Source organism: Ctenopharyngodon idella, chromosome 1 (genome assembly GCF_019924925.1).
Source record: "Ctenopharyngodon idella isolate HZGC_01 chromosome 1, HZGC01, whole genome shotgun sequence".
In the NCBI taxonomy this organism is placed as follows: Eukaryota; Metazoa; Chordata; class Actinopteri; order Cypriniformes; family Xenocyprididae; genus Ctenopharyngodon; species Ctenopharyngodon idella.
This window is the reverse complement of record NC_067220.1, coordinates 41,467,872-41,489,464: the sequence shown is the minus strand read 5'-3', so window position 1 is coordinate 41,489,464 and position 21,593 is coordinate 41,467,872. Positions and strand designations below refer to the sequence as shown.

Genomic DNA, 21,593 nt, shown 5'->3' with positions numbered 1-21,593 from the left:
ATCAAAATGTAAACGGTCATGTGCACATTGAATAAGTTGACAGATTGCCAGTAATATTTAGGAACTTCACCCTGTAAAATAGCACAGTTATGGCATTTACAGGTGTGTAAACTCACTTATTGAGTCTCAGTGTGCTCAGGTCTGGTTTGTCTGTGTTCAGGTTTGCGTATCACCTGCGGCAGTGGCAGATCGAGGGAACGGGCATCAGCAGTCATCTGAAAGCTCTCAGTGATAAACAGTCTCTGCCGCTCAGAATCGTGTGTCAACCGGCAGGACTGCCCGACAAGGTACACCTTCATCATCATAACTATTATTAGCTCAGTCATCAAGCTGAGTTTAATAAAGATTTCTTCATAAACAAGCATCTTTTCTCTTGCTCATTCTCATGTTGTGTGTTTGCGTCTGTGTAGATGACCATCGAGATGTACCCCAGCGATCAGGTGGCTGATCTGAGGGCAGAGGTCACTCACTGGTATGAGAACCTTCAGAAGGATCAGCTCAGCCAGCAGGCACAGCTGCAGGAGTTCGGTCAAACCAGCCGGCAGCAGGACTTCCCAGGTACATACACAGAAAAAATACACGCTCTATTCGACCATTGTGACTCTATTGCACCAAAATCTCTGTCTGTCAATAGGTGATCTCTTCTGGGCATTTGTGAATTGTAAAGTTAGTTAAAATTTAAATCAGCCATTTTACTAGTACAGATGGTTGTGTGTGTTTCTGTGCAGGTGGTCTGATGGGTCCGGTGCGCATGATCTCATCAGGACACGAGCTGACCACCGACTATGATGAGAAGACTCTTCATGAGCTCGGCTTCAAGGACATGCAGGTAACAGCAACAAATCCACATACAGCCACACACCCACAACACTAGAACATAAAACACTAAGAGACTTTCTGTGTGCTGTCAGATGGTGTTCGTGTCTCTGGGCGCTCCGCGGAGGGAGAGGAAGGGCGAGGGTGTTCAGCTGCCGGCGTCGTGTCTGCCGCCCCCTCAGAAGGAGCACATTCCCATGCTGCTGCTGCTGCAGGAGCCCCACCTCACCACACTCTTCGACCTGCTGGAGATGCTGGCCTGCTTCAAACCGCCCAGCCCCGACAGACCCCAGCACAGCACTGAGGTAACGTCCAGCTCCACACCTCTGACCCGGTCCAGCCTGAGTTAAACCAGCATCCAATCCAGTGTGTTTCCTCTTGCAGAGCGTTCGCTGTGAGGAGCTGCACCTCCACGCGGAGAATCTCTCCCGCCGTGTGTGGGAGCTGCTGATGCTGCTGCCCACGTGTCCCAGCATGCTCCAGGCCTTCCAGAACATCTCAGATGACACGGTCAGTCACATGACTCATGTTTCTCATTGATTTATTTAAGGCGAGACTGGGGTGTAAAAAAGTAACTAATTGATATCATCATACTTCCCCAGTTAATTGATAATATTATGAATTGCAAACGTTTTTTTTGTATGAAAAGTTTCCTGAAATGTTTAAATATGCAAATCAAATCAAATTGCATATGTTTTCTGAAGAGAAATCTGAACAAAGGATAAAGCAAGGTTCAGTTTGCTCATTTAATTTTGTTGACATAGTAGAGTTTAAAGTTTTATATAGAGTTTTCTGTTTTTATCGCATAAATCAAAAAATACTGTCAACAGCCAGAAAAAAAACACATTATCACCATGTTTTATGATTAAAATGTTGTATAAAATCAGGCAAATGAAGATGAAGTATATAAATAGGAATAAAACTATAAAGTGTGGTGTAAGCGCTACTGAAGTGGAGATTTCTTGCACAGTGAACCAGAAAAAAGCTCATTTTTAGAAAACGGCCTTAAAAAATATGTATTATTTTACTGCACTTTATTTATTTTCTTCTGTAGATTTCAACTGCACTTAAAAGTGTAAAAGATTCTAAAGATGTAAAAGTTGTCTTGAGCACATTATGAAAAGCCAAACGGCCCAAAATCCCAAAATTGACCAGTGCATAAACTGTTTTGCTTGTAGTGTCTTTCCTTGAGAGATTTCTAGTGTTTGTTTGCCTCAACATGTTTATTTGTGTTCATTGTGACTTTAGGGATCTGACGGTTTGTGCTGGAAGGATCTGTTGAGGATCAAGAGCCCCCATAAGCTGCTTTACGCTTTAGAAATCATAGAAGCCCTCGGCAAACCCAACCGCAGGATTCACCGCGAGTCTACGGTATACATGCAGGATCACTCTTACACGATCTCTTTCATACACGCAGCCCTGCGGGTCTGTAAATGAAATGTTCTCATGTACTTTCTCTTGAAACTTGTGTGTATTTCAGGGCAGTTACAGTGATCTGTATCCAGACTCTGACGACTCCAGTGAGGAACAGATTGAGAACAGCAAGAACACCTGGAGCTGCAAGGTACGAACGAAATGATCTGTTGTTATTGTTCTTTGACTTATGAACTAGATAATTGTACTCAGTTGAACTCCAAATGTAGAGGTTTTAGTAAAATGATTATGCTGTTTGTAATTGTACAGCTGTATGTTCCAGTCCTTGTGCTCTGAATTGACTGTATGGTGTGTGTTTGAGCTGGACGGATGTCTCTGAATGACACATTCCTCCCCTGTCTCTCTTGTAGTTTGTGTCGTCTGGAGGCCTTCAGCTTCTGCTGGACATTTTTAACTCTGCAATTTTAGAGCCGAAAGAACAAGAGTCCTGGACAGTGGTGAGTGTCAAGAACATGTCTGTGGCAGAAGGAAGCAATAAAAAAAAAATAAAAAAAGCCTGTTTTGTTTTGTTTTTTTTGTTTTTTCTTAAGGAATCATTGAGATTTTTGGATTATATGATTTTTAATGAAAATTCTCATTACTATAATATGAAAACTTTTATACTGTAATGCAAAACAAATATATATTGTGATTTGACTTAATTTTGTAATCATACAATTTAAATATAAATAATGCTTGAATTTGTTGTACTGAGGGTCTGCTTATTTTAATTAAAAAAATCAAATCATATGTTCAGGATTGTTCTGAATAAATTATAATAATGATATTGAGTTTTTTGGGAAAATGTGCTTGTCTTAAAGATAATGTATAAAATGTTGCTGGTCATATAACATTTGCTCATATCAAAAAAAGCTTATTTTTTCATCTTTTCTTATGACTTTGAGGTGAAATAAGGCCAGGACTTTTTCTTTGTGAGATTTACCCAGTTCTGGCATTGACTGTACAGCTACGAATATCATGTTTCTTCTCTTTTTCTCTCTGTGTAGTGGTTGTTGGACTGTCTCGCGTGTCTGCTGAAACTCATTTGTCAGTTTGCGGTGGATCCGGCCGATCTGGACCTGGCTTATCATGATGTTTTTGCCTGGTCTGGTCTCACGGACACTCAGAGAAAGAGGGCGTGGCCAGGGAAGTCCCGCAAAACCACCGGAGATCATGGGAAGGGCCTGCATATACCTCGTCTTACAGAGGTGTGAAACTGCTTCTAAATTCACTTTTCTCAGTGTATGTGTGTATTTTTACCATCACTAATTTTGAGATTTTGTCCTTCTCTGTCAGGTTTTTCTAAGTCTTGTTCAAGGCACCAACCTCATCCAGCGGCTCATCAATGTGGCCTACACATATGACAATCTGGCGCACAGGTGAACAATTCTCACACACAAGTCTCAATTTATTATTAATTGAGTTTAAGATTAGAATTTTGCTTGGCTAACAAAGTGATACTCTAATATTTTTTTTTAATAAGCTTAAAAATATACAGTGCACACAAACTGTGTAAAATATTGTATTTTTAATTACACTGAACTCTTTTTAGTGGTACTTATCAGTATAAAAAATATTTTATATATATATTTTTCCTGTCTGTTTTTTACCTTCTGTCTTCTGTTTATCCTGCAGGGTTCTGAAGGCCCAATCAGATCACAGATCCAGACACGAGGGTAAGCACATCATTGGTTATACAGTCAAACCAAAATTGAACACCTTGAACATTTCATTCATTATTACAGTTTATTCACTATAGTTTAAAAAAAAAGGTAATTAAATATGACAAGATCTCAGAGTTAAACTGTCAGAAAATTTTTTATCTTAATTATGTCAGATAACACTTAAGCAAAACATGGTCAGGTCAAAGTGTCTGAATAATTTTTGTTTCCAAATTTTTATCAATTTTACTGGTAGTCCACTGTATGAAGAATTTTTGGGTATAATATGTCACAGTTTACTTTATTTTGCTATCCTCACTTACATAAATGAACTATAGTGTCCTGCACCCACTAGTAAAAATATATCAAAAATATAAAAAATGTCTGAATAATTTTTGGTTTATCTGTATATAGGGTTTTTCAGGTTGTTCTCTGGTCATTATGCTCATTACTGGTGATGTGTTTTGCAGTGACTCATTACTCCATGTGGCTGCTGGTGAGCTGGGCTCACTGCTGTTCTCTGGTGAAGTCCAGTCTGGCTGACAGCGAACATCTCCATGACTGGCTGAAGAAGCTCACGCTGCTCATACCTGAGGTAAACCAACAAATTTCATGTGTAATTACTGTTGTAATTAAGGCCATTTAGGTGGGGAACAATTATACTGACCAATCAAATCATAGCTATTCAGCCCAGGCAATAAAATTAAGTTCCATCCTACATCTCACAAAATAATTTGTGGAATCAGCATATTTTGAAAATTGAATGCTTTGTGATTTTATATTATTATTGATTTATTTTTTATTTTATTATTTTATTTTATTTAGTTACATTTATACATTTGGCATTTGCATTCATTTCATCCCTGGGAATTGAACACATGACAATGGATGGACAATGGACCGCCGGATAGGGCACTCAAGACACTTGACATCAGGAGAAAATTCATCAAAGTGTTCATCTTGCCAGAATCCACTGTCCATTAAACATATTTTGCTAGACTGGAATACTTCTACCCCTTTGAGGAACTTGTTTTATCTGTTGATACTTTTGAAAAGGTTTTTAACCAAGTAAATCCAAAGTTAGTCTTAAGGTTTTTTTTTTTTTTTGATAGACTAAAGAAACTTACTTTGATATTCAAGGTAAACATGTTTTCTGAGTCCATGCATCCCCTGGGAGTCGTACCCATGACCTTGGTGTTGCGATCGCCATGCTCTACTGTTTGAGCTCCAGGAGTGCTGTTGTGCTAACAGATCTGTGCTCTGAATCTACAGACGGCGGTGCGTCAGGAGGCATGCAGTGGACTGTATAAGCTGTCTCTGTCGGGTCTGGAGGGAGGAGAATCCATCAATAGATCCTTCCTGCTGCTCGCCGCGTCCACACTGCTCAAGTTCCTGCCAGACGCACAGGCGCTTAAACCCCTCAGAGTAAGTTCACACACAGACAACATCTTAAAACTCTTTATGTGTCACTGTTATTTATATGATATTAGAGTTTATATTGCATGTATTTCAGTTTTAGTTTAAGTTAGTAATTTCAGTACTTCAGCTTAAACTTTTTTTGTAGCAAAACATTTTTGTTACTAATTTTTGTTTAGTTGAAGTTTTCTATGGAAGCTTGTTTCCGCCATGGAATAAAAAATAAATAAGCTAATTTCAGCATTTTTTTTTCTTTTAATTTGGACTTTATGACTCGCAATTGCAAGTTTATATCTCACAATTCTGAGAAAAAAGCTGCAGTTGCAAGAAAAAGTCAGAATTGTGAGATAAAAAGGCGCAAAAGTGACATAGCCAACTACTGGCCTGGCATGCAGCGTTTTTAGCCGTTTTCGTGGATCAGTGTAAATCCGTTTTGACTATGTTGTCGTCTGTACGCGGAACTTTTCAAAAATGCAAAGGAAAAACTTTTTGACTTAGTACGTGTTGTCGTGTAAACATACGCTAGGATTTAGTTAATGATAACAACACAGGTGCTAACTCGTTTCATTTTTGGGTGCTCTGTTTCTTTAACTGGGTGTATTATTGTGTGTTTCGGTGCAGATGGAAGATTTTGAGGAGGAGGCCATGTTTCGCACCGGCTGTAAGGAATATTTCTGGCTGCTCTGTAAACTCATCGACAACATCCACGTGAAAGATGCCAGTCAGACCACCCTGCTGGACCTGGACGCCCTGGCCCGACACCTCGCCGACTGCATCCGCAGGTCAGACACGCTCCTTTTGCTTCGATTAGTGGATTAGTTTCAGTCTGAACACATAATTTACCCCTCCAGAGCACAACCTCAAGCAAACCAATGTTATTAGTTAGTCTAGAGTGACGTTTTAAAGGAAAATCATTGTTAGTATTATGCTAGGACACCTTAAAATCAAACTGAATTAATAGTAATCAAGCAAATACTTTTCAAGGCCACTGTTTTGTACAGCATGTTGTTGTTTTTCCACTTGTAGTCGTGAGATTTTGGACCAGCAGGACGGGGCGATCGAGGACGACGGTCTGACGGGTCTCCTGCGTCTAGCCACCAGCGTCCTGAAGCACAAGCCTCCGTTTAAGTTCTCGCGGGAGGGTCAGGAGTTCCTCAGGGACACGTATGACCTGCTGTTCCTGCTGCCCAGCCTGAAGGACCGACAGCAGCCCAAATGCAAGAGCCCCGCGGCCCGTGCCGCCGCCTACGACCTGCTGGTGGAGGTGGTCAAGGGTTCGGTAGAGAACTACAGACTACTGCACAACTGGGTGATGTCGCAGCACATGCAGGGTGAGCCGGGGACACATGAGTTCTTCTGTGGACATCTTACCCCTTATTTAGATTAAGACAACATTAGAGACAACTAATAAATCTTTTTTATTAGCAAGGATGTCCTCATAAATTGGTTTTAAGAGGTTTTACTATGTTTTGTTCAGCTCTCATAAGCTCAAAAAACATGCAGGAAGTTGACATGAAATACTTTAGGAAATTCACATTCTGACATTCATGTGATGTTCATTTATGAATGATTTGAAAATGAATGAATATGTTATAATTCTGTGTTGTTTTGCTGTTTTAGCATCTCACGCACCTTATAAGTGGGATTACTGGCCCCATGATGATGTCAGAGCCGAGTGTCGTTTCGTGGGATTGACTAACCTGGGCGCCACGTGTTACCTGGCCTCCACCATCCAACAGCTCTACATGATCCCAGAGGCCAGACAGGCCGTCTTCACTGCTAAAGTGAGTTTACAAAACTGTGAAATACATGCACACCTGTGACCTTGCATCAGTTGCAACCATAAACTGCCCATAATTGTGCTAATGAACTATATTACTTGAATGAAGAATTGTTATTTCTTGATTATCGACGTTAATTATTGAACATTGGTGTTTTATCGTATTGCTGTTGCTGCTGTGAAATAGAAGAGCTTAAATGGTTTGAGATGTTTGTGCCTTGTAGTGATGCTTGTGTTTTTTTGTGTCTGTTTATTTACAGTATTCAGAGGATATTAAGCACAAGACCACATTGCTGGAGCTGCAGAAGATGTTCACTTATCTCATGGTACGTGACACTCTTGTTACATGCGCTAATCTGATCTCATGACCTGGAGATGTGATGTAATTTCACTGTTTCTGTGTGTGCAGGAGAGCGAGAGGAAAGCGTACAACCCTCGTCCCTTCTGTAAGACCTACACAATGGACAAACAGCCTCTGAACACAGGAGAGCAGAAGGACATGACCGAGTTCTTCACGGACCTCATCACCAAGATCGAGGAGATGTCTCAGGACCTGGTACGACATCTGTCTGTGTGTGTTTGATTAAAGTCGGCATGAAATGGAAATTGAGATAGACTTTTGTTCCATATTGTGACGTATATCCGAGTGAAACGGCCTCTCAGACAAGAACAAAATGGCAGAGCTTGATTTTGTCCATGTGGAATTGATTGGATAGTTGTGGTTTGCTGTTGGCGGATCTCATGTGAGTGACAGGTTGCCCCGCCCTCATGCCAGTAAACATCATCAGAGAAGAGAAGAGATGATACTGCAAGAGGGAGGGGAAAATATTTTGATTAAAGATTATAAGGGCACACACATTTTAAAAAATAATGATGTGCATGGATAAATCATTTATAATAAATACTGCAGTATCCCATAAAAAATTGTCAATTTTGATTTCATGGTGATTTTAAGAACAGTTTTGAGTGTGTTTAATGAATTAGTCGCAGAGATCTGATGGCTGTGTGTTTGTTGTTTCAGAAAAACACTGTCAAAACACTGTTTGGAGGCGTCATCACTAACAATGTGGTTTCACTGGTAAGATTGAGCTGTTTGAACGTTTTAACTCTTATTATGCATGTGTCTTTTCTAAAAGAGATAGATCATGTTTGTGTGTCTTTGAGATTGCTTATGTGCACATTTGAATTAATCTCTCGCTGTGTGTGTAGGACTGTGATCATGTGAGTCAGACGGCTGAGGAGTTTTACACAGTGAGATGTCAGGTGGCCGATATGAAGAACATCTATGTGAGTGTTTCTCATTTACACACACGCTCATCAGAAGAAAACTCAGTGCTCTGTGTGTAAATGTCATTAAAAGGAACAGGCTTTACTATTCAGATTAGAATAAATAAGGGGTTTTCAATGGCTGATTTTTAAAATGTTTCTTCCGATTCTCAATATCTAATGGTTGCTTTGAAAAGTACCATTAGTTATTTGTAGTTACTGACCCTAAAGCGCTACATAATTTCAACCCCACCACAGTAAGTTTGGTATTTATATACTTAATATTTGATCACTGAGACTCGTGGCATTGCTTAGTTTTGTTGTGTCTTATGATTAATCACACATTGTAATTGGGAAAAAAAAAATATTCATAGTCCATAATATTTTCAGAAACATTCTTACATTCAACATTTTTCTGTATTGGTTGTTACAGGTTTGAAGGTTAGTGGAAAAAAAGCTAATAATAACCTTAACTAGAAAATGTTGTTGAACCACACTACATTATTTACAATCAGTATTCTTGTATTTTGTGCCAAGAACAATATTTTATGTTTAAAAACTAATTGTTATGATTTTGTCCCTCGTAACAGAGTTGAACTGTTGAGCTTGATAAGGTCAAATTAAGTTTAACACATAATTAAAATCCTGAAAAAGACTATAAATGAAACATTTTGTATTTGAACCTTGTTTTCAACAAGAAAATAATGTTGCCACTTCATGGTAGAAAGATGAAACTATTATTTTTATTGCATAACTGGGTTGAACAATGCAAGTAAATTCTGCATTTTCACAGAAAATTGCTAAAACATTTTAGAAAATAAAATATTAATTATAAAATAAGATCATTTTTTATTTTATTTATTTAAATAAGAAAATATATTATTAATACATTATTATATATTATATTAATTTAATCATATATAATATATATATATATATATATATATATATATATATATATATATATATAATACACAGCCTTATTTATTTTATTATTTATTTAAAATGTCTTAATATCTATCAAGTAATGTGACCAAATTTGTTATCCTTCAGTAATAAGCCAAGGAGAGACACATATCACACAAATAAAGCCATTTCTGGTCTTTTATATTCCCCCGATTGTCAGTTACTGAAACGGCCACCACTATCAAACAACATCAACCTCTAATCCTAACACGCAGACATCATCTGTCTCTGTTTCAGGAGTCTCTGGATGAGGTGACCATCAAGGACACTCTGGAGGGCGATAACATGTACACCTGCTCTCAGTGTGGGAAGAAAGTACGCGCTGAGAAACGGTACAGTTCCCTTCTTCCTCTGAGAGCTGAAATCTTTCTGTTAAAACCCCTGAATATTTCACGACTGTCTCTTTCTGTCTCTCAGGGCGTGTTTTAAGAAGCTCCCGCGGATCTTGAGCTTTAACACCATGCGCTACACGTTCAACATGGTGACCATGATGAAGGAAAAAGTAAACACGCACTTTTCTTTCCCGCTGCGGCTCGACATGACGCCGTACACCGAGGACTTCCTCATGGCCAAGGGCGACAGGAAGGAAGGTTGTGCGGTTGTTTTGCTGAAATACAACGATTTAAAATTCTGTTTGTCTTCTCCGTCAACTAATCATGATCTCGTTTGCAGGTTTTCGTGATGATGGTGATGCAAAAGTGGCGGAGAGTTACGAGTACGACCTCATCGGTGTGACGGTGCACACAGGCACGGCAGACGGTGGCCATTATTACAGCTTCATCAGGGACATTGTCAACCCACACGCTTACCGCAATAACAAATGGTGATTATTCACACTCATTTGTTTAAAATAAATTAACCAATAAAATAACGTATTATGCATTTACAGCTACTGAGTAATTGTAGCCCAAAGTTTGTTACTGGTAATTGACCTTCAGATGCATTTGATATCATTTTGAAGTGATGATGGCATTTCCTGTTGCAGGTACCTGTTTAACGACGCAGAGGTGAAGCCGTTTGATTCGGCCCAGCTGGCCTCAGAGTGTTTCGGTGGAGAGATGACAGTATGTGTTTTGATATTTTTCCTACTAGATCAAGTTGTCCTTTGTGCTTTTGGGATAAATGAATATAAATTAAAAAATTGGGTTAATGTGGTTTTAATTCAGAAATGCTCATCTCATTTCAGACGAAAACATACGACTCTGTCACCGACAAGTTCATGGATTTCTCCTTTGAGAAGGTTGGTTTTATATTAAAAACAATAACAACAATAATAATAATGATACATTATTATTATTATTATTATTATTATTTATATATTATACTTAATAGTATAATTATTAAAGTAATAAATAATACATCTATATATTATTGTTTTATATATTAATTATACATTATTTTTATATTAATCATAATTTTTGAAGTAATAATATTATGTATATATTATATATTAATGAGTAATTATACATTATATAATTTTATATATTAAGTATGCATTATTCTTTTTTAATTATGTCATAATAATAGATTATTATTATTATTATAATTATTAAAGTAATAAATAATACATTTATTTATTATTATTTTATATATTAATTATAATTGTTAAAGTAATATATTGTTATTGCTATTATTATTTTTATTGTTATTATTAATACTTATTATTTTATATTTTATTAAAAATACATTATTTTATTATAGCTATTATTGTAATTAATAATACATTATTTATATATTGTTTTACAAAATAATACATAATTTTTTATATTATAATTAGTAAAGAAATAATTATAGATTGTTGTTGTAATAAATTATTATTATAATAATTATGAATATATTATTATTATTATTATTATTATTATTTAAATAAGTCTCCCCCGAGATTTTTTCTTGTAAAATAGTTTAGAAACAGTAATGTGTGCTTGTCTGTCTGTCAGACCCACAGTGCCTACATGCTGTTCTATAAGCGAGTGGAGGTGGAGGAGGAGAATGGGAAGGACTTCAACTTTGACATTTCTCCTGATCTTCTGGAGGTACAGACTTCACTGTATATCACCCTCAGTCTTCACTGCACACATCCGTCAGGCTGGGCATTCATCTGACGCTTCTTCTCTCTCTCTGTCTCTCTCATAGTGGATCTGGCATGACAACATGCAGTTTCTCCAGGACAAGAACATCTTTGAACACACATACTTCGGGTGAGAAAACAGTAGAGCAGTTCACAAAACCTCTCCTCTTGATGTGTATGATCTATAATATATTTATCTATTTTTTTGGTCTCTCCTTTCATGTTCTCTTTTTAATTTTCTATTTTATCTGTTTGTCTACATTTCTGTTGTTTCTTTCATTTTCTTACATTTTATTTAATATATTTAATTCATATTTTAATAAATATATTTAATGTTTTAAAAAATGTAATAAATATATTTAATATTTTTTGTTTTAAATATTATTTCATTGTAACTATTTTATCTGACCTGTGCTCTCATTCTTATTTCTTTTCATTGTTTAATTCTTGTATTTTGCGATCTCTCTGTAGGTTCATGTGGCAGCTGTGCAGCAGTATTCCCAGCACTTTACCGGATCCTAAATCTGTGTCGCTCATGACGGCTAAGGTGAGTCTGTCCACATGATCAGCTTTATCAGGGCAGATTATGAAACATGATCATCTATACAAGATGGTCTTGCTGCAGTAGTCGGTGTTGACGGTGTTACCAGTGCTTAGCCGCAACACCGATTAAATCACTTGCCCACCGCGGCACCGCACCCCAGTCATTTAGATTTTTTTTATAGTAATAAAAAAAACATTTAGTTCAGTTAGAAAACAGACACTACAATTAAAAACTGAACGCATCTGCTTAATGCAGCGTGAGCCGAACGAGAGTCGCAGCACAGATCAGCAGCAGGAGTCAGATTTCATTCATCACGAGAGTGAGGAGCTGACTGACAAGACGATGATGGAAGATTTTTGCAGTTTTTTGGATTTAAACCCAGTGCTAATAGGGAACCTGCAAAGGATTAGTTGTGTTTTCTTGTTGTTGTGTTTTTCATTAAGAATTACCCACCATTAAAGCAATTGCCGCCCCAAAATTGGCAATTAACCGGTGGGAAAATTTCCTTACCGTCACCACCCTAATACAAGAATTTCAGGGAAAACCTCTTGAGTTCTTCTGCAGAGAACTAGTGATGTTCATATTTTTGGATTAATTTTCCTCTCTTCTTCTCACAGCTCAGCACATCGTTTGTTCTGGAGACGTTCATCCACTCCAAAGAAAAGGTGAGATGGCGTTGTTCTGTTTTCCCCTCATCTTTAGTGTAATTTACTTCAGTTGTAGCTGACAGGACAGACCTGATGCTGTTTTCTGTGTTTGAAAGTTGTTTTGTGTTGTTGTAAGTTCATCTTGTGCTCATTTCTCTCAGCCCACAATGCTGCAGTGGATCGAGCTCTTGACCAAACAGTTCAACAACAATCAAGCTGCCTGCGAGGTAACACACACACACACACACACACACACACACACACACGTGCAAAACACTAGATTTAAATCAAAACGTGTTTTGGCTGATTTATAAGCCTTTTTAACTAGTGAGAACCAGTAAAATGTCCTCACTAGTCAGGTGTCATAATATTTCATTATATAAGTGAGGCAATTTGGCCCTCGCAAGTATAGCCAAACCTGTACACACAGAACATCCCGCTTCTTGTTTCCCAGCATCTTCTGCTCTGGAAAATCACTTTTGAGCCTAATGAATGGAGAGGATTGGTGATATCAACACTTACAGAGTGTTATTGGGTCATGCTTTCCGTGTTCGTCGGTAATGTGTCATGTATATCTGTTTGTTTGTGTGTGTGTGCAGTGGTTTTTGGATCAGATGGCAGATGATAACTGGTGGCCCATGCAGATTCTCATCAAGTGCCCCAATCAGATTGTACGACAGGTGAGTGTTACCAAATTCCCTTTTCAAGGAAAGTCTGTTGACTTGACAGCCATATTTGCAACACCTCTGGGCAGCTATTTCAGGCATCCAAGTCCTTTCTGTTTGAATGGGGAAGTCCTGAAATCTCAAAAACTGCTTACCATATTCACATTTAAATAACATATTCAGCAATAAAATCTGACATGAACTGTCCCATGAATATTGTTTTTCATAATAATATGAGTGCACCGCCTTGGTATATCTAAAGTCTTTGGCATTACACACGTTTACCTAGCTATTTAAATGTAATTATTATTATTTATTATTATTAATAATATTAACAAAACATTTAGCATGTTTACAATAAAAACACTTTGTTATTATGATTGTTTTCCTTGATTAAAATAAGCACTGCTGTGACGTTTCAGATGTTCCAGAGGTTGTGTATCCACGTGATCCAGCGCCTCAGACCAGCCCACGCTCATCTGTACCTGCAGCCGGGCATGGAGGACGGGTGTGTTTCTTTCTCTTTAATATACTCTCTCTCTTTCTCCGGAGCCCGCTAACCATCCTATCCTCATGTTTTCAAACCTGTATGCTGATATGTTGTCTGTGAAACAGGGAAAATGTTCTTATTTATAAAATGTCTCATTTGTTATTCATTTGGTTTGTCTACAGCTCTGATGACATGGACGGGCCGGTGGAGGACATCGGCAGCCGATCCTGTGTGACACGCTTCGTCAAAACACTGCTGTCAATCATGGAACATGGAGTGAAGCCACACAGCAAACACCTGACCGAATACTTCGCCTTCCTGTATGAGTTTGCCAAAATGGGAGAAGAGGAGGTAGCCATCTTATTTATTTATTTATGTTTTCTCATTTTGCTTATTTCATTTTATTTTTATTTAATTATATACATATTTTTACTTTTATTTTATTTATTGGACTTATTGTTATTTTTATTCATTTTTTACTTATTTTGTAATATTTTATTTATTTTACTTTTTACTTTTTTACGCATTTAATTTTATTTTTATGTATTTATTTATTATACTATTTTATTATATTTTACTACTTTTTTTTTTTACCAAGTATTTTTACTTATTTTTATATATTTCTTTATTTTACTAATTTTATTTTTTTTATTCATTCATTTAATTTTTCTTATTTAATTTAATTGTATTCATTTTTACTTATTTAATTTTATTATTTATTTGCATATTTTACTTATGTATTTATTATTTTAACTTATATAATTTTATTATGTATTTATTTATTTATTTATTTATTTTTACAATTTTTAAAGAATATTCTTTATTTTCTTCTTTTCATAATGTGTCTCTTCTTTTTGTCCTCACAGAGTCAGTTCCTCTTGTCTTTGCAAGCCATTTCTATTATGGTGCATTTCTACATGGGCACAAAAGGACCTGAAAATGTAAGTGCTGTTTCATCAGGGTAGTTCATGTTTGATTTAAAGTTGCCCTGATCTCAGATAATAATGTCAGTCTCTCTGTCTCAGCCTCAGGTGGAGGTGTTATCTGAGGAAGAGGAGGGGGAGGAGGATGAAGAGGAGGACATCCTCTCGCTGGCAGAGGAGAAGTACCGTCCGGCTGCTCTGGAGAAGATGATCGCTCTCATAGCTCTGCTGGTGGAGCAGTCTAGATCTGAGAGGTGCACACTGAAATATTTCACAAAAACATCGCATATTTCACCCATAATGGGCCATATTTCACCCCAAAATCATTTACAGAAAATTAAGCTTATATTGGAGCTGTTAAAAGTGTAATTTCTGCACCATTAGCGTCAGCAAACAGAGTTGCAAAACATTGCATCAGTCGTTTTTACTGTAATATAGTAGAAAAAAATGTCTTTATAATTGAGCCTTTGTCTTGGTAATATCTACTCGTCTGATCATTTGTATCTGTCTGCCTGCAGGCATTTGACTCTGTCTCAGAGTGACATGGCCGCACTGACCGGAGGAAAAGGTTTTCCCTTCCTGTTCCAGCACATCAGGGACAGCATCAACATCAGACAGACCTGCAACCTCATATTCAGCCTCTGCAGATACAACAACCGCCTGGCAGAACATGTAAGATGCCCAAATGAGGGCACACCATAGACTTCTAGTGTTTATATATGAAGCTAATTATAACAGCTACAGGTTTGTAACACAAACCCTACTCATAATCGATGTTGTCATGGTTTGTGTTCTTCTGTGGTGTAGATCGTGTCAATGCTTTTCACCTCAATCGCTAAGCTGACTCCAGAGGTAAAAACAAATCTCACAACCATTGTTGCATTATTGACACAATAGTTACACACACTAACTAACCTTGTGTGCGTGCCTGACAGGCAGCGAATCCGTTCTTCAAGCTGCTGACGATGCTGATGGAGTTTGCTGCTGGTCCTCCTGGAATGCCCTCGTTCGCGTCCTACATCCTGCAGAGGATCTGGGAGGTAAATCGGCCCACAGACAGTCCCATCATTCATATACCTTCTTACTTCTCCACTGAAATGGTGCTATATATATGAGTCATGAGATTTGTGTCAATGATGAGTTGTGGTTGTTTGGAGAACTTCAAATGTTGCATCTGCCTCACTGATCTGAGTGTCTAATCCCTGTTTGTCTGTGTCAGGTGATCGAGTATAACCCGTCTCAGTGTTTAGACTGGTTGGCCGTCCAGACTCCTCGTAATAAGCTGGCTCACAGTTGGGTCCTGCAGAACATGGAGAACTGGGTGGAGAGGTTTCTGCTGGCACACAACTACCCACGTGTCCGAACGTGTAAGAACATGTCTACACAACAGTACACACTCATATACGCTATGTTTATGGAAGAGTCTCTTCTGCTCACCAAGGCTGCATTTATTTGATCAAAAACACAGTAAAAACAGTAATATTGTGAAATATTATTACAATTTAAATGAGAACTGAATTTTCAGCATAATTTCTCCACTCAAATATTAAGCAGAACACTGGTTTTCAACATTGATAATAATCAGAAATGTTTCTTGAGCATCAAATCATCATATTAGAATGATTTCTGAAGGATCATGTGACACTGAAGACTGGAGTAATGAGGCTGAAAATGCAACTTTGATCACAGGAATAAATAACATTTTAAAATATATTCACATAGAAAACATTTATTTTAAATTGCAACAATATTTCACAATTTTACTGTTTTTACTGTATTTTTGATCAAATAAATGCAGCCTTGGTGAGCAGAAGAGATTCTTTCAAAAACATAAAATCTTGCTTGTATAAATAAATGCATAAGAACTACTTGCACACTTAACTCACACTTTAAAATGTCTGAATATGCATTAGATAACATTTTAAAGCATAATCAGCTAGACTTATCTTTAATTTTACTGGTAAAACGTCAGACTTTGCATTATTTTGTGATATATTCAATACATTTCTCTCTTAGCTGCGGCGTATCTTCTGGTGTCTCTCATCCCGAGCAACTCCTTCCGTCAGATGTTCCGCTCCACGCGCTCTCTTCACATCCCCACGCGGGACCTCCCGCTGAGTCCCGACACCACCGTGGTTCTGCACCAGGTCTACAACCTGCTGCTGGGCCTGCTGGGCCGGGCCAAACTCTACGTGGACGTGCCCGTGCACGGGACCACCAAACTGGTGCAGTACTTCAGCTTCATGACCTATTGCCTCATCTCCAAAACCGAGAAGCTCATGTTCTCCAGCTACTTCATGGACCTCTGGAACCTCTTCCAGGTACTTCACATGCAGATGAAGGCATTTTTTAGGTGCTCATATGATGAAATGGAAGTTGCAATAGTGTTTTCTTCCCTATTGTGATGTATATCAGAGTGAAACGGCTTCTCAAACAAGAACAAATGTAGGGCGGGACTTGATTTTGTCCGTGGTGAATTGGTTGGATGGTTGTGGTTTGTTATTGGTGTATCTCATGTGAGTGACAGGTTGCCCCGCCCTCATGCCAATAAACATGTCATCAGAGAAGAGAAGAGATGATACTGCAAGAGGGAGGGGAAGATATTTTGATTAAAGATTATGAGGGCACGTGAATATAATGATGTGGATATTTACTTAATTCAATCGCAGCCTAAACGATTTGACAGTCACGCATATCGTGATACTGATTTTAATTTGATATATTGTACAGCCCTGCTCTTATGTGTCTCTTTCTATCTCACAGCCCAAGTTATCAGAGCCAGCCATCGCCACTAATCACAACAAGCAGGCTCTCCTGTCCTTCTGGTATAACGTCTGTGTGGACTGCAGTGAGAACGTGCGTCTCATTGTCCAAAACCCTGTCGTCACTAAAAACATTGCCTTCAACTACATCCTGGCCGATCACGACGATCAGGAGGTGGTGCTGTTCAACCGTGGGATGCTGCCAGCATACTACGCCATCCTGCGCATGTGCTGCGAGCAGTCGCCAGCTTTCACCCGCCAGCTGGCGTCACACCAGAACATACAGTGGGCCTTCAAAAATCTCACACCCCACGCCAGCCAGTACCCGGGGGTGAGTACAGTAGTGTCCGACCCTGTTACCAAAGTTCACATAAGAAATATGATCAAAAGTGTTTTTCTTTAGTTGATGGGAAAGTTTATCAGTAACTACACTATTGTTCAAAAGTCTGAAGTTTTAATGTATTTTTTTTTAATGTTTTTGAAAGAAGTCTCTTCTGTTCACCATGGCTGCATTTATTTGATCAAAAATACAGTAAAACAGTAATGTGAAAAACTTTTTTTTTTTTTTTTTAGTTTCAAGCCTATTTTCATGAAGTGTCTCCTTGTTTCTCACTGTGTTTCTGTCCGAAGGAATATAATGTCTGAAGCTTCATTCAGGTTCATTCAGTTCCGTCAAATAACAGCATGTTTGTTCTTTCTCTGCAGGCGGTGGAGGAGTTGTTTAACCTGATGCAGTTGTTTGTAGCTCAGAGGCCTGATATGAGAGAGGAAGAGCTGGAGGATGTGAAGCAGTTCAAGAAGACCACCATCAGCTGTTACCTGCGCTGTCTGGACGGACGCTCCTGCTGGACCACTCTCATCAGGTACATACACTGTCTCTTTAAAGTCTCGCTGAATATTTCACAAGATGGAGCCATTTCCGTTCATAATAAGACTCTGTACACTCTCAGTGCCTTCCGTATCCTGCTGGAGAACGATGAGGATAGACTGCTGGTGGTGTTCAACAGAGGACTCATCCTGATGACTGAGGTATTCACGCTCTCTTCATTCACTCTTCTTCGTATTTTAATGGACTGTCATCTACAACTAACTATTTCTGTGTCTGCAGTCCTTCAATACCCTGCACATGATGTACCATGAGGCCACCGCGTGTCATGTGACCGGTGATCTAGTGGAGCTGCTGTCCATCTTCCTGTCTGTTTTAAAGGCAACACGACCCTACTTACAACGTAAAGGTAGTGCATTACCCACAATACACCACACACCTAAACTGGAGTTTAAGTGTGGACTATCCACACAGCATCCATAATGCACCTTAAATAAACAACTCCATAATTCACCTAACTGTACAGCACAAAAGTACTCATTACCCATAATACAACTTAACGTGTTTTACAAAAATACTCATTACCCATAATTAGGGCTGGGCGATAAAACGATAACGATATGTATCGCGATAGACACGTGATCGATATCAATAAAAAATGTGTTCGATTAAAACGTTCGAGATTTTTTTTATTCCTCGTCGGAAGAAAACAGAGGTTGCGAAGCAAGTTTGGTTGCATTAACAAAGGCACTCGCTCTCTGGTAACCTAGCAACGTAGGGAGTGACACGCTAACAGCCAATCATGTAACAGTATCAAGTTTGGTTGCACCATATCGTTGTCTCGTGCTGGTCTGCTGGATTCCTCTTCAGTAACCGGCAACTAATAAACAGAAAATGAGTGCCGCAGCGAGCGAGGAAATTGTAAATAAAAGAGGAAAAGTCAGCTCGCCAGTATGGCAGTTTTTTTTGGATATTATAAGTCTGACCGTAGTCAGACCAATGTCGTCTGCAAATTATGCAAGACTGGTAATACCATGAACTTGATGTACCACCTTAGCCGCGCTCACCCTTTAGAGCACAGCCGTATTCAACCAACAACATCTGTAGCTGCAACACCGCACAACATTTTAATTATTTGAGTTTTCCATGGTTGTTGACATTTCTGTCTTAATAACTGAGGGGATTATGATCAGAGGAAGGTTAAGTTTAAAATAAAAATGTTTAAATGTAATATATTTTTCTCCTGGTCCTTATTTTAAATGGGTCAGAAAAAATTATCAATTATCGATATCGACCGATATGAAACACTGATATCGTGATAGTTTTCAGCCATATCGCCCAGCCCTACCCATAATACACCTTAACGTGTAGTACAAAAGTACTCATTACTCATAATTCACCTAACTGTACAGTACAAAAGTACTCATTACCCATAATACAACTTGACGTATAGTACAAAAATACTCATTACCCATAATACACCTTAACGTGTAGTACAAAAGTACTCATTACCCATAATACAACTTGACGTATAGTACAAAAGTACTCATTACCCATAATACACCTTAATGTGTAGTACAAAAGTACTCATTACCCATAATACACCTTAACGTGTAGTACAAAAGTACATTTCCCATATTACACCTTAACGTGTAGTACAAAAGTACTCATTACCCATAATTCACCTAACTGTACAGTACAAAAGTACTCATTACCCATAATTCACCTAACTGTACAGTACAAAAGTACTCATTACCAAAAATACATCTTAACGTGTAGTACAAAAGTACTCATTACCCATAATACACCTTAACGTGTAGTACAAAAGTACTCATTACCCATAATACAACTTAACGTGTAGTACAAAAGTAGTCATTACACATAATACACCTTATCATGTAGTACAAAAGTACTCATTACCCATAATTCACCTAACTGTACAGTACAAAAGTACTCATTACCCAAAATACATCTTAACGTGTAGTACAAAAGTACTCATTACCCATAATACAACTTAACGTGTAGTACAAAAGTAGTCATTACACATAATACACCTTATCATGTAGTACAAAAGTACTCATTACCCATAATTCACCTAACTGTACAGTACAAAAGTACTCATTACCCAAAATACATCTTAACGTGTAGTACAAAAGTACTCATTACCCATAATACAACTTAACGTGTAGTACAAAAGTAGTCATTACACATAATACACCTTATCATGTAGTACAAAAGTACTCATTACCCATAATTCACCTAACTGTACAGTACAAAAGTACTCATTACCCAAAATACATCTTAACGTGTAGTACAAAAGTACTCATTACCCATAATACAACTTAACGTGTAGTACAAAAGTAGTCATTACACATAATACAACTTGACGTATAGTACAAAAGTACTCATTACCCATAATACACCTTAATGTGTAGTACAAAAGTACTCATTACCCATAATACAACTTGACGTATAGTACAAAAATACTCATTACCCATAATACACCTTAACGTGTAGTACAAAAGTACATTACCCATAATACACCTAACTGTACAGTACAAAAGTACTCATTACCCATAATACACCTTAACGTGTAGTACAAAAGTTCTCATTACCCATAATTCACTTAACTGTACAGTACAAAAGTACTCATTACCCATAATACAACTTAACGTATGGTACAAAATTACTCTTTACCCATAATACACCTTAACGTGTAGTACAGAAGTACTTATTACCCATAATACACCTAACTGTGCAATACAAAGTACTCATTACCCATAATACACCTTAACATTTAGTACAAAAGTACACATTACCCATAATACACCTTAAAGTGTAGTACAAAAGTACACATTACCCATAATACACCTTAACGTGTAGTACAAAACTACTCATTACCCGTAATACACCTGAAGCATCAATACTTAAGCACCATATTACCCATAACACACCTTAACATGCAGTACAAAGGTTTTGATTGCCCATAAAGCACTTGTACATGTCAATAACTGATCGTTTATGTTGTGTGTAGATGTGAAGCAGGCTTTGATCCAGTGGCAGGAGAGGATTGATTTTGCTCACAAGCTGCTGACGCTGCTGAACTCTTACAGCCCACCGGAACTGCGTAACGCCTGTCTGGGTGCGTCGCCACATCCCCAAAATAAAAGCACTGTTTTAGAAATAATCCAAAGTAGCAGATGTGTGTGATCTAACCATGTGTGTTCATCCTCAGATGTGCTGAAGGAGCTGGTGCTCTTGAGTCCTCATGACTTCCTGCACACTCTTGTGCCCTTCCTGCAGCACAACCACTGCACCTACCACCACAGCAACATCCCCAGTGAGTCCCG

At 38.0% G+C, this 21,593-nt stretch overlaps 1 protein-coding gene across 2 annotated transcripts in view; it reads left to right on the top strand.

Annotated features, from left to right (window-relative positions):
* Positions 1–21,593, top strand: part of usp34 (ubiquitin specific peptidase 34) — a 51,540-nt gene that overhangs the window by 23,520 nt on the left and 6,427 nt on the right. The window contains exons 25-70 of one of the 2 annotated variants that reach the window (XM_051895367.1): positions 161–287; positions 411–558; positions 729–829; positions 912–1,121; positions 1,201–1,326; positions 2,065–2,187; positions 2,297–2,380; positions 2,601–2,687; positions 3,237–3,437; positions 3,526–3,608; positions 3,865–3,905; positions 4,361–4,485; positions 5,163–5,315; positions 5,928–6,088; positions 6,333–6,637; positions 6,927–7,090; positions 7,347–7,412; positions 7,496–7,642; positions 8,108–8,164; positions 8,296–8,373; positions 9,556–9,650; positions 9,736–9,908; positions 9,991–10,141; positions 10,304–10,382; positions 10,505–10,558; positions 11,256–11,351; positions 11,452–11,516; positions 11,858–11,933; positions 12,548–12,595; positions 12,754–12,804; positions 13,177–13,257; positions 13,665–13,750; positions 13,915–14,083; positions 14,599–14,673; positions 14,758–14,909; positions 15,174–15,327; positions 15,463–15,507; positions 15,591–15,695; positions 15,875–16,022; positions 16,672–16,976; positions 17,419–17,748; positions 18,123–18,280; positions 18,368–18,446; positions 18,526–18,652; positions 21,278–21,385; positions 21,479–21,583. In XM_051895367.1, coding sequence (XP_051751327.1) covers positions 161–287; positions 411–558; positions 729–829; positions 912–1,121; positions 1,201–1,326; positions 2,065–2,187; positions 2,297–2,380; positions 2,601–2,687; positions 3,237–3,437; positions 3,526–3,608; positions 3,865–3,905; positions 4,361–4,485; positions 5,163–5,315; positions 5,928–6,088; positions 6,333–6,637; positions 6,927–7,090; positions 7,347–7,412; positions 7,496–7,642; positions 8,108–8,164; positions 8,296–8,373; positions 9,556–9,650; positions 9,736–9,908; positions 9,991–10,141; positions 10,304–10,382; positions 10,505–10,558; positions 11,256–11,351; positions 11,452–11,516; positions 11,858–11,933; positions 12,548–12,595; positions 12,754–12,804; positions 13,177–13,257; positions 13,665–13,750; positions 13,915–14,083; positions 14,599–14,673; positions 14,758–14,909; positions 15,174–15,327; positions 15,463–15,507; positions 15,591–15,695; positions 15,875–16,022; positions 16,672–16,976; positions 17,419–17,748; positions 18,123–18,280; positions 18,368–18,446; positions 18,526–18,652; positions 21,278–21,385; positions 21,479–21,583 — 5,702 coding nt within the window. Of the gene's footprint in view, positions 1–160; positions 288–410; positions 559–728; positions 830–911; positions 1,122–1,200; positions 1,327–2,064; positions 2,188–2,296; positions 2,381–2,600; positions 2,688–3,236; positions 3,438–3,525; positions 3,609–3,864; positions 3,906–4,360; positions 4,486–5,162; positions 5,316–5,927; positions 6,089–6,332; positions 6,638–6,926; positions 7,091–7,346; positions 7,413–7,495; positions 7,643–8,107; positions 8,165–8,295; positions 8,374–9,555; positions 9,651–9,735; positions 9,909–9,990; positions 10,142–10,303; positions 10,383–10,504; positions 10,559–11,255; positions 11,352–11,451; positions 11,517–11,857; positions 11,934–12,547; positions 12,596–12,738; positions 12,805–13,176; positions 13,258–13,664; positions 13,751–13,914; positions 14,084–14,598; positions 14,674–14,757; positions 14,910–15,173; positions 15,328–15,462; positions 15,508–15,590; positions 15,696–15,874; positions 16,023–16,671; positions 16,977–17,418; positions 17,749–18,122; positions 18,281–18,367; positions 18,447–18,525; positions 18,653–21,277; positions 21,386–21,478; positions 21,584–21,593 lie in introns of both variants that reach the window. The other variant, XM_051895358.1, reaches the window with a different exon arrangement.